The sequence below is a fragment of the Micropterus dolomieu genome, linkage group LG19, assembly GCF_021292245.1.
Source record: "Micropterus dolomieu isolate WLL.071019.BEF.003 ecotype Adirondacks linkage group LG19, ASM2129224v1, whole genome shotgun sequence".
Classification (NCBI taxonomy): Eukaryota; Metazoa; Chordata; class Actinopteri; order Centrarchiformes; family Centrarchidae; genus Micropterus; species Micropterus dolomieu.
The window spans coordinates 10,999-22,011 of record NC_060168.1 but is presented as its reverse complement, the minus strand read 5'-3'; the positions used below and the strand labels follow the sequence as shown (position 1 = coordinate 22,011).

The 11,013-nt window shown below is 46.7% G+C and overlaps 1 protein-coding gene across 1 annotated transcript in view; it reads left to right on the top strand.

Annotated features, from left to right (window-relative positions):
* The window catches only part of LOC123957917, a 7,404-nt gene extending 3,864 nt beyond the window's left edge, over positions 1 to 3,540 (top strand). Inside the window, exon 2 of the mRNA XM_046031024.1 lies at positions 2,973 to 3,540. Coding sequence (XP_045886980.1) covers positions 2,973 to 3,016 — 44 coding nt within the window. The 3' untranslated portion in view covers positions 3,017 to 3,540. The remainder of the gene's footprint in view (positions 1 to 2,972) is intronic.
* The last annotated feature ends 7,473 nt before the right edge of the window (positions 3,541 to 11,013 follow it).

The window sequence follows — 11,013 nt, the reverse complement described above, 5'->3', positions numbered from 1 at the left end:
GACTGCCCTGCTTAAAGTCACCAATGACCTTTTAATGTCTGCTGATGAAGGCATGTGCTCAGTCCTGGTACTCCTGGACCTTAGCGCTGCTTTTGACACCATTGATCACAACATCATGTTAGACAGACTGAGGCTCTGGGTGGGGATCTCTGGTACTGCCCTAGAATGGTTTTCATCCTACCTGTCAAATAGGAAGTTTTGCGTGTCTGTAAACAACTATGTCTCCTCGTTCTGTCCAGTTAAATATGGTGTGCCTCAGGGGTCGGTCTTAGGACCCATTTTGTTTTCCTTGTATCTGCTTCCCCTTGGACATATTATCCATAAACATGGCATTTCTTTTCATATTTATGCTGATGACACACAAATATACTTGCCCGTCAGATCCACAGACCCTGGAATGCTGAGTTCACTTAACAACTGCCTTTGTGAAGTTAAAAAATGGATGTCAAATAATTTTCTCCAGCTGAACTCAGACAAAACAGACATCCTGGTCATCGGGTCCCAGCAGATGGTTCCCTAGTAAATCACATTAAGCCTGTGGCAAAGAACCTTGGTGTTTGGTTTGATAGTAATTTAAATTTTGAGCAGCACACCACAAAGCTTGTTCAATCATGTTTTTATCAACTTAGAAATATAGCAAAAATTCGATCTATGTTAACTTTAAGGACACCGAGACCATTTTACACGCCTTTGTCTCATCACGCCTGGATTATTGCAACAGCCTTTTCACCTGTTTAACCAAAAATCTATTGATCGACTCCAGACTGTCCGGAACTCACCTGCCAGGCTTTTAACCAGAACAAAGAAATATGACCACATTACTCCTATTTTAGCTTCATTACACTGGCTCCCAGTATGTTTTAGAATTGACTTTAAAATTCTATTGATTACTTTTAAAGCTCTTCATGGCCTCTCGCCTTGTTATATTTCTGAACTTTTAGTCCCATACACACCAGCACGTACCTTGAGATCCTCGGGCAGAGGTCTGTTGTCGTTTCCAGAGTCTCGACTGAAAACTGAAGGGGACAGAGCGTTTGCTCTCAGGGCCCCGAGGCTCTGGAACAGCCTACCCGGGGAAATCAGGTCGGCTGAGTCAGTGAACTCTTAAGTCCCTTCTTAAAACATACTTTTATAGGAGAGCCTTTCCCGATCTTATTTGACTTTATTTTATCCCTTTTATTTTATTGTATTTTACTAATTTTATATTTATCTTAAACGTGTATTTTAGTCTTTTCAATGTTTTTCATGCTTTTATTTTGTATTGTTTTTGTATTATTGTCTCTTGGGTATTATTGTCTTTACACTTGTTAAAGCACTTTGTAACTTGTTTTTGAAAAGTGCTCTACAAATAAAGATTATTATAACAGGACTACCCAACCCAGGGAGTTCCAACCAGGAGACATAGTCCTGGTGTTGGTCCCCACGGTGGAATGCAAGTTTTTGGCTACTTGGCAGGGGCCTTTTAAGGTACTAGAGAAGGTAGGGGAGGTAAACTACAAGGTGCGCCAACCAGGGAAGAGGAAAGCTGAGCAAATATATCACGTTAACTTGTTGAAAAAGTGGCATGACCGAGAGGCATTGTTCAGTTGTCTGTTCCCGACGGGAACTGCCCGACCCGGCCAGGAATGAAGTGCAGCTGGGACCAGACCTCTCCCATCACCAATTGCAGAAGGTCAAGGAGCTGGTGGAGGCTAACCAGCATGTGTTCTCCTCCCTCCCGGGGTGCACCCAATTGATAGAACATGAAGTGCGCACCCAACCGGGGAAAATAGTGAATCAAAAACCCTACCGGGTCCCGGAGGTCCGCAAACGGCTGATCAACGAGGAGGTAAGGAAGATGTTGGACCTCAATGTGATAGAGGAATCTAAAAACACCTGGTCAAGTCCGGTGGTCTTAGCGGAGAAGCCTGACTCGACCATACGATTCTGTAATGATTTCCGAAAAGTAAATGACGTGTCAGAGTTCGATGCCTATCCCATGCCCCTTGTAGATGAGTTAATCGAGAGCATGGGAAAGGCACGTTTCATTACCACCCTGGATCTGACGAAGGGGTATTGGCAGGTCCCCATGTCGGCTGAGTCTAAAGAGAAGACGGCCTTTGCCACTCCCGGGGGCCTTACAATACAGAATGATGCCCTTTGGGTTATCGGGGGCTCCTGCCACCTTTCAGCGGTTAATGGACCAGGTGTTGAAACCACATAGGGACTTTGCGGTGGCATATCTGGATGATGTGGTTCATTCAGAGCCCAGACTGGGAAAACCACCTGCCGCGAGTGCAGAAGGTGCTGGACTCGCTTCGGCACGCGGGTTTGACGGCCAACCCCAAGAAGTGTAAGCTGGCCTTTAGTGAGACCGATTACTTGGGGTACACCATTGGCAGAGGACTCGTCAAGCCTCAGGAGGCCAAACTTGCCGCCATTCGGGGTTGGCCCAAGCCGCTGACCAAGAAACAGGTGAGGTCCTTTTTGGGTCTGGCTAACTATTATTGACGGTTCATCCCTGACTTCTATGTTAGCTGCCCCTCTCACAGAGCTCACCTCGAAGAAGTACTCCAGGATGGTGAAGTGGACTCCGGCGGTGGAGGAGGCCTTTTGCAGTCTGAAGACGGCCCTGTGTTCTGACCCAGTCCTCACAGCCCCGGACTTCAGTGGGGAGTTCGCTGTGCTGTGCAACTAGCAATATAATAATGGAAATAGTAATATTATATAGCCTAAGTAATATATTAACATTATACTAACAGTATACTATGACATTGTATTATACCAATACAGTCATCCTCCAGGTAGTGATAATATAACATTTCACTGTTTCCCTGTCAACATTATTTTCAAATCCCATGTTCAAAACAAAACAATATATTATTATAATTATGCAAAACTTAAGAAATTCTACAGTGAACATTGTCAATGAAACTGACAAAAGAAACTCTAATTAAAATTCCTGACCCTCCACCTTGTTGTTGTTTCTACAGGTCCTGGCATCTTCCACAACACCTCACACAAGGGCTCATTCTAATACTGGAACAGAAAGATTTATCCATTTATAAATGATAAGTGGTGTATGATGATGTATGGTGTCTTTATCCTATTGATGTGCTATGTTGTATTGATTGAGAAATCAATAAGGAACAGAAAAAGAATTGGCAAAGTGCTGCGTAAATGATAAAACACATTTCCTCTTGACATTTTCATTATCAAAGCTGTTTTCGCCACTGGATGCTGTAAAATAAATGATTTTAGATGTTCCCTATGTATGTACAACATATTAAGGACACTAATGTTGACTTGTCTTTTACACAGTGCATATTTAATTCGTCTCTGACAGGCTTGTTTTTCTTCATCTGAATGTTCAGATATACATTTAACAAAAGAAATCATTATGGGATAATTTTACCTTAATTAATCATTAGTGTAGAAGTCCTAAATAGTCTAGGGGTGTAACAAAACTTTGTATCTGATTTGTTGACGTCATTCAAATTGTTTGGAAATCATATAGATGTCTATGTCTTCTGTTTAAGGAAAAAAATTACACCTGTGGAACATCAGTCAAGCTTCATCCTGGCACTGTTTAACCAATCTGGTGAAATAGTTTTTGAGAGTCGCTGAGTGTCTTAATGTTAAACTTTAAAGATCCCCACCAGACCTGTTTTAAGACATATAAATATACTCTGCTTTAAAAAATTAAATAAATAAAAATATGCACAAAAAAGTTCAAATACCTTGTTGAAAGTAGCACTTCTACAACTCATTGAAATATCAATAATAATATCTATCAATGTGCAAATGTTTCTCATTTTAAAAGTATACCTACTGGACAAAAGATGTCTATAACACAAGGTTTTCTTCATTCAGCCTAATTACAGGCTGAAAAGGAGAGTAGAGGACTGGCTTTGACACCTGTATAAACCTGTTCTATGCATTTCATCGGCAGCTGTAGCAATATAATAAGATTATGCTGCTAAATTTGACTGATTCAGTGGATTATATGTGTGATTCCAAATAAAGTAATAAAACACAAATTGGACCTACAAGGTTTCTGCAGCGTAAAGATGAAATGCTTAAAGCTTAGAAAGAAATGAGTGTAGGATGAAGGGGGTATAAAAGTGAGGGGAGATGGGACCAGCTATTTACTATCAGCCCACAGCTAGAAAGTCTTCTCAGTGTTTCTTCATGTGGGCTGTTTTTATCTTCCCCCTTAATCCCTTGACTTTGATGAAGTGGGGAGGGGACTCAAGACTTTGTAAATCTATTTTTTTTTTTTTTTTGAGGTGACAGACGAAGGAAAAACCACTTGTTAGGAAAGTCGAACCACATTACCACAGACGTTAGTCATGTGCAGACACACACATAAACACATCCACACGCACACACACACACAAGGGCATAGGCTCATATGCACAAACACAAAGAAACAGCATTAATGCAAATGCATACCACTACAGTTGCAGTCCATTTTGTGTGAATACATGCATATATCATTTTAATTATGCACGGGTATGTGTGTCCCTGTATTAGTACCCAAGTGTCACAATTTTATATTTACTAATGCACATATACTTTTATGTTTGTGTGTGTCTTTGATCAAGGCGAGCAGAGTTAACGTTAAGCTTGGTCCTGTCTGTCACAGGGGCTAATCGTGGGCTTAATAGAGCAAGTGCGGATGTGTGATTTTATTTATAGAAAAAGACACACACACACACACACACACACACACAGCCACATATTACATTATGGATTACAAGTGCTCTTGCTTTAGATAGAGTGAGGCACAAGGAAAATAATAGACTCACTTCTTCAATCAGCATAGTGCAAATCAGTAATCTGTAGTCTGATTCCTCGGAGCTCAGAGACGTAATTGGCCAACAATGACAGTGGGGCGATAGTTGCTTTACTTAATTTGAAATGCACAAAACTTGCAGGATAAACATTTGCAGTTTGATGTTGTAAGTCAAAAGGGGAAAACTGAATGTGTGAGGGCAAAGCCAGAGGCAGGGTAAGACTGACTTAGCTAAACTAAAAGAACTAAAAGCAATAACATAAAAAGATTTCTGCATACTTAGATCTATGCCAGTGAATCTATGGTATGTGCTCTGATTAAAGTCAACTGAGCTCAGCAGATGAAACTGCGTGCAGCGCTCCCTGCATGTTGTTTGAACTAGCCTGCTGTCAGGCTGCGTGCCTGGCAGAATCTCCTGATTGTATTCCTAAAATGAGTTGTAAAGCCAATGACAATATTCATCAAGCTAGTGATATTCTGGAGCCATGCTAACGACGTGATGAGGAGAAGCTCAGAGTGAAATCTTATTACTATTGGATGGACAAAATATGGTACAAATGCTCATGGTCTCAAGAAGAAGATGAACTTATTGTGTTACCCTGACTTTTTATCAAGGGCCACCAACATCTAAAATTTTCTACTTGTCCACCACTTCAGCTCCTTACAGTACAACTGGCTCAAACCTCACTTGCACAATATAGAGGTACAGTAATGGCAACCTCAATTGTCTTTATTTTAGTCCTCAAAACAATATTCTTTCGACTTGCATGATACACTTATATTTGAATCAATACCCGTACTAATGTGCTGCTGATGTGCACCTCCTCACAAACGTAGCTACACGTTGGGGCTTCAGCATCGATGGAGATACCACAAGGACTGTGATTGGCTGCTTGTTAAATAAATACTCTCAGTAGTCTTCCTTTTCAGTAAGACATCTAATAAAGCGATTACCTTAATTGCTGAGGCATTTTTGTCCTTTTTTTGTATTATATGCATGCGAAAGGATTTTTTCAAAAAAGTGGCTGCAAGTGGTAAAACAGTAAAGGTAAAACTTAGCTAAACTGAAATATTATTGTTAAACCAGTGGTGGACAGCAGAAGAATTTGTGTGTATTTACACATCATTTCACAGATTATCACTTGAATATATTATGATGTTATGCATTTTTAAAGCAATTGAGTGTGAAATTAAGACATAAGGAGAAGGATACAGTGATCAAGATGAAAAGAGGTAAGGCAGAGACATTATATGAGAGACATATTGGGAGTAAGGGAAAGTAGAAAGACAACAGAACAGAGGGAACGGAGAAGTACTGCAGATGATTTTCAGGTGCCATAATATGATGTGTGGGTTGAGGATTAGAATGTAATTTTAGGGACACAGTGTCCTTTGAGCAGTAAGTTACCTTGGCCTTTTCTGTGTGTGTGGGTGGTGACGTTTATTAGGATTCAAATGGGAAACAAAATAACTACAATATCTCCCTCTTTCAATTTTGTTCTGGCTCTCCCCCCCCTCATTTCTCCTACCCATTCTCTCTCCCTACACTTATAATGTAAAACTCCCAAACCCCCCACAAAAATCCCCATCACAAAATGAATAAGACCATCCTCCCCAAATATGACCATAGAGCTTGTCCATGCAAGCAGCTTATTACGACCCGTATTTACATTTATTGTTAGGCGATGACCTCATTAACTTATTTTAACTTAAGTAACATCTCATGACTTACTTAAATTATGAACAGAACTAACAAATTTTTTTTTAACCAAAACTATGACCTTTTCCTAAACCTAAGAAATTAATGTCTGTGAAGATTCTCGCTTATCCACGTCGCTGCTGGGCTGAGGACGGACGGACCTCTCTGCTAATTTGCTACCATCTGGTTCCCTCCACAGGTTCCACCTTTGCCTCGGTTTCAGGACATATTGTTGTAGTTGATAGTTATTATTTCTTGCACATTACAACACACATTTTCCATGGACTGAACACAAGGATATGCAAGATGGCTGCTGAGGGCAGGAGTGGGTTGTTGGGCTCCACTCATGCTCTTTGTATTTTACAGTGTTTTTTAATGTTATTGAGTGCTTTGATCTACAACTTTTCTCTGCAAAATAAGGGCAACCTGGTTGGTCTGAACGATGGTGAACACACTAAACTTTATTATTTTGGACATCGATACCCATTCTCCACTCTATTTGGGCAACTAAAAGTCTGTGCAAGAATGCCAGAAACAGTGCTATCGGGTCAACATCTCATCAAGACAGAGCGCATGCATCTAAAGTAATAATGGTGCTAATACTTTTGGCTGGAGACATACATCTGAACCCAGGCCCCACACTTGAACACCAGGCTAGCTCTGTGGAGGTAATGCCTGACACAGGTGAAGCCACGCAGGTGATACCGCCCCTGACTACACCAGCGCCTCACGCAGTGGAGCTGGAGGAAATGTTGGCTCAGTGCCAGGAGCTGCCGGAGCACCGTCATGCAGGGAAGCGGAGCGCATCAGAGCCCTGTGTGAGGACATCAGACTGCGATCACACACCGGTGAGTTACCCCGCCTGACAGATCCCCATCCGAGGACTGGACCAGGGGCTACTACGGTTGTGGGGGGTGGCGAGGGCTTTCGCTTTCGGTCGGGAGACAGAGCAGCAGCTATAGCTACAGCAGAGCATAATCTCTCTGAGATGGCTCAGATAGTCGCGCTGCACAGAAACAAAAGCATTACCTACTCTTCCAAACTGTCAATCATGCCCGTATGCTTTGGGATGTAAAGTGCAAGCCAAAGAGAATTTTTGGCGGACAATTAAACATAGGCAGCCTTATCCCTAAACGTGATCAGGTCTCTGCACTTCTCCTGGACTCAAACTTGGATTACCTCTATTTAACAGAACAGTAACATTCCAACGTCCCAGCGTGACATCTCCGAGGGCATCGGGACTGCCGAGGCTCTTTCCCGTTCCTCGTCTGCTGACTCCGCCTCCTCTCTTCCGCGTTCGGGAGTCCGTTCTCGGCTTCTCCCGCCCGAGGTATGAGTTTGGAGAGGCTTGCACAGTCTGATTCTGAGGAGCCAGACGTGCTTAGCATCATGGAGGATGACTTCCGGGAGCCGGGCCGATGTCATCAGTCCGCGCCCAGCTATGAGAGGCGGGGCAGGAGCCGCGGGCCGGCAGTAACCTAAATGAGCTTTTCTGCAGCCCGAGCGCCACCCCTGCGTTCTTTCCTGATTTGCACAATGAGTTATGTAAATCATGGAACAGACAAAAAAAAAAAGCTGCTCTGCACGGCTGACTGTGTCCCCTCTGCTGGACTACAGCAGCGTGACAGAAACTAAACAGCATGGCTACAGAACGATGCCTTGGGGGGAGGAAGCGCTCGGGAGCTATCTTTCTCCCACCCTCGCTTCATTCCTTCAGATGTCAGCACTCCCCACCAAGCCGTGTCGGACGACATTGGTGGGCAAGGCCTACATGGCAGCGGGTTGAGCTGGTGCAAGCCTGCACACTATGGCCATCTTGCAGGCGTACCAGGCTGATCTTCTCAAGACTGTGACCTAGGGGGAGGTCCCTCTGAGGAGGACCTGACTGAGCTCCGTAGAATTACGGACTTAACACTCCGTGTTACCAAGCATTGGCTGCTCCATGGCAGCATTGGTGGCTACGGAGCGCCATCTGTGGCTCAACCTCTCGGGCATCCAGGGGAAGGAGAAGTGCCCCTCTCTCCTACTGGCCTGTTTGGTGAGGCAATGGATGCTGTCGTCAGCAGGTTTCAGCACGCTGAGCGATATCTCCCCCGTCGGTCTGGGTCCAGGACGGCGACGGCTGAAGAGAGATGAGCTCAGCCCTCGTCTAGCTCCTACCGCCGGAGCCAGACGCGAAGCATCGCTTCCCGTAGTGTTCCCCCCGAGAGGCTGACCGAGGTCCCCTCCCTTGTGGCAGCTCAGGCAACAGGCGCTGTTTTTCCCGCCGTCTTGGCGCTCAGGACATGCTTGCCGCCAGCGAGCTCTCACCAGTCTGCCCGCCTCAGGGGTTGCAGCTGGAAAACGATCGGGCTCACACACCGTGGGTTGCCGGCGAGTTTTCCCTGGCGGTCCTCCGCTTCAGGGTGCCACCGGGGATCTACGCATAACACCGGCTGGTTCCCTTGGTGGATTTTGTAGAAGCATGGCGGAGCCTTGCAAACATTTCCCCGTGGGTCCTGCACACCGTAGTAGATGGCTACAGGCTGCAGTTCCAGGTCCACCCCCCGCAGAAGTTCAACAGGGTGGTCTGGACTGCGGTGCACGCGGGGCAGAGCCAGGTGTTGGGACAAGTAGTTTGCTCTCTGCTGGAAAACAGGGCCAGAGAGCTTATTTCCCCGCCAGCCTACAGTCTACAGCCGTTACTTCATAGTTCCCAAGAAGAACGGATGGGTTGCGTCCGATTTTGGATCTGCGGTCCCTGAACCAATCTCTGAGATTCAGGTTCAGGATGCTCATCATCCCCACCATCATCAGTCACATCCAATCCGAGGATTGGTTTGTCACGATAGATCTGCGAGACGCATATTTCCACATCTACATCCGTCTCTCTCACAGGAAGTTCCTGAGGTTCGCCTTCGGTGGCGCGGCGTACCAGTATCGGGTTCTTCCGTTTGGCCTAGCACTCTCTCCTCGCACATTCACCAAATGTGTGGATGCAGCTCTGGCCCCGATGAGGCTCCAAGGCGTCCGCATACTGAACTACATCGACTGGCTCATCTTGGCTCAGTCTCGGGAGTTAAGGGTTCGGCTTCGAGATGTCGTCCTCGCCCACCTTCAGCGTTTGTGGCTGCGGCTCAACGCGAAGAAGAGCGTGCTGACGCCCGCCCAACGGACTACGTTCCTACGGGTGGTGTGGGACTCAACAACTATGCGGGCCCACCTGTCGCCTGCACGCGTCGGGTCCATTTGGTCCACAGTGACCAGAGTGCAGTTAGGCCGCACCATCACTGTAAAACACTTTCAGAGGGTGTTGGGTCTCCTGGCAGCAGCGTCCAGTATAATACCTTCTGGCCTGCTGCACATGCAGTGGGGTTTGAAATCCAAGGGATTCTCCCCGAGGGGAAATCCGCTCCGTCTGATATGGGTTACGAGGAGGTGCCTTCGTTCCCTGTCAGTATGGAGGAAATCTTGGTTCCTGTCCCAAGGTCCCATGTTGGGAGCGTCATGTCGCCGAACTCATGGGATGGGGTGCGGTCATGGACGGCCACTTTGCGAGAGGCTCCTGGGAGGAGTATCATTTCTCTTGGCACATAAATTGCCTGGAAATGGCGGTGTTCAGAGCTCTGAGGAGTTTTCTGCCCGCCCTCCGCGGCCGCCACGTCCTTGTCAGGACCGCCAATACGGCAGTGGTGGCCTATTTGAATCACCAGGAGGGTCTACGCTCGTGCCCATTATGCAAGCTGGCCTCGATGTATATGTATATATAGCGATGTATATCCCTGGGACCCAGATTCAGGGAGCAGACCTGCTGTTGCGACAGGGGCTGAGGCCCGGGGAATGGAGACTCCACCCCGAGGTGGTGGAGTGGTTGTGCAAAGGTTCGGCCCAGTAGCCGTGGACCTGTTTGCATCTCGAGAGACTACGCACTGCCCGCTCTGATTCTCCCTCTCGCCCCCAGCCCGCTAGGGCTGGATGCCATGGTGCAGACGTGGCCGAGGCTGCATCTGTATGCTCTTCCCTCAGTTGCTCTGCTCCCGGGGACGGCCTGAAGTGGAATGTGTTTAAATGCCACCTGGTGTAGAGAACGGGCGGTGGACCCAGTTACCTGCCCGGTGACTATGGTACTGGAGTTCCTCCAGGACCGTTTCTCTGCTGGCCTTTTTCCCCATCCACACTCAAGGTGTATGTGGCTGCCATGGCAGCGTTCCACACCCCTCTGAGGGATGGGCCTCTGGGGAGGCTTCCACTGGTCGTGCGCTTCCTCCGTGGAGCCCGGAGGATGAGACCCGTGACTCGTTCCAGGGTTCCCACTTGGGACCTGGCAGTGGTTCTCGAAGCGCTGGCTGAGGCCCCCTTCGAACCCCTGGAGTCGGCTGAGGCCAAACACCTGACCCTTAAGATGGCCTTCTCCTCGCTATCACCTCTCTGAGGAGGGTGGGGGATCTCCAGGCACTTTCGGTTTCTCCTCAATGCCTGTAGTTTGCCCCAGGGAGGGTCAGAGCCATCCTGCACCCCTGTCCGGGCTATGTCCATAAGGTTCTGTCCAGGTTGGCAG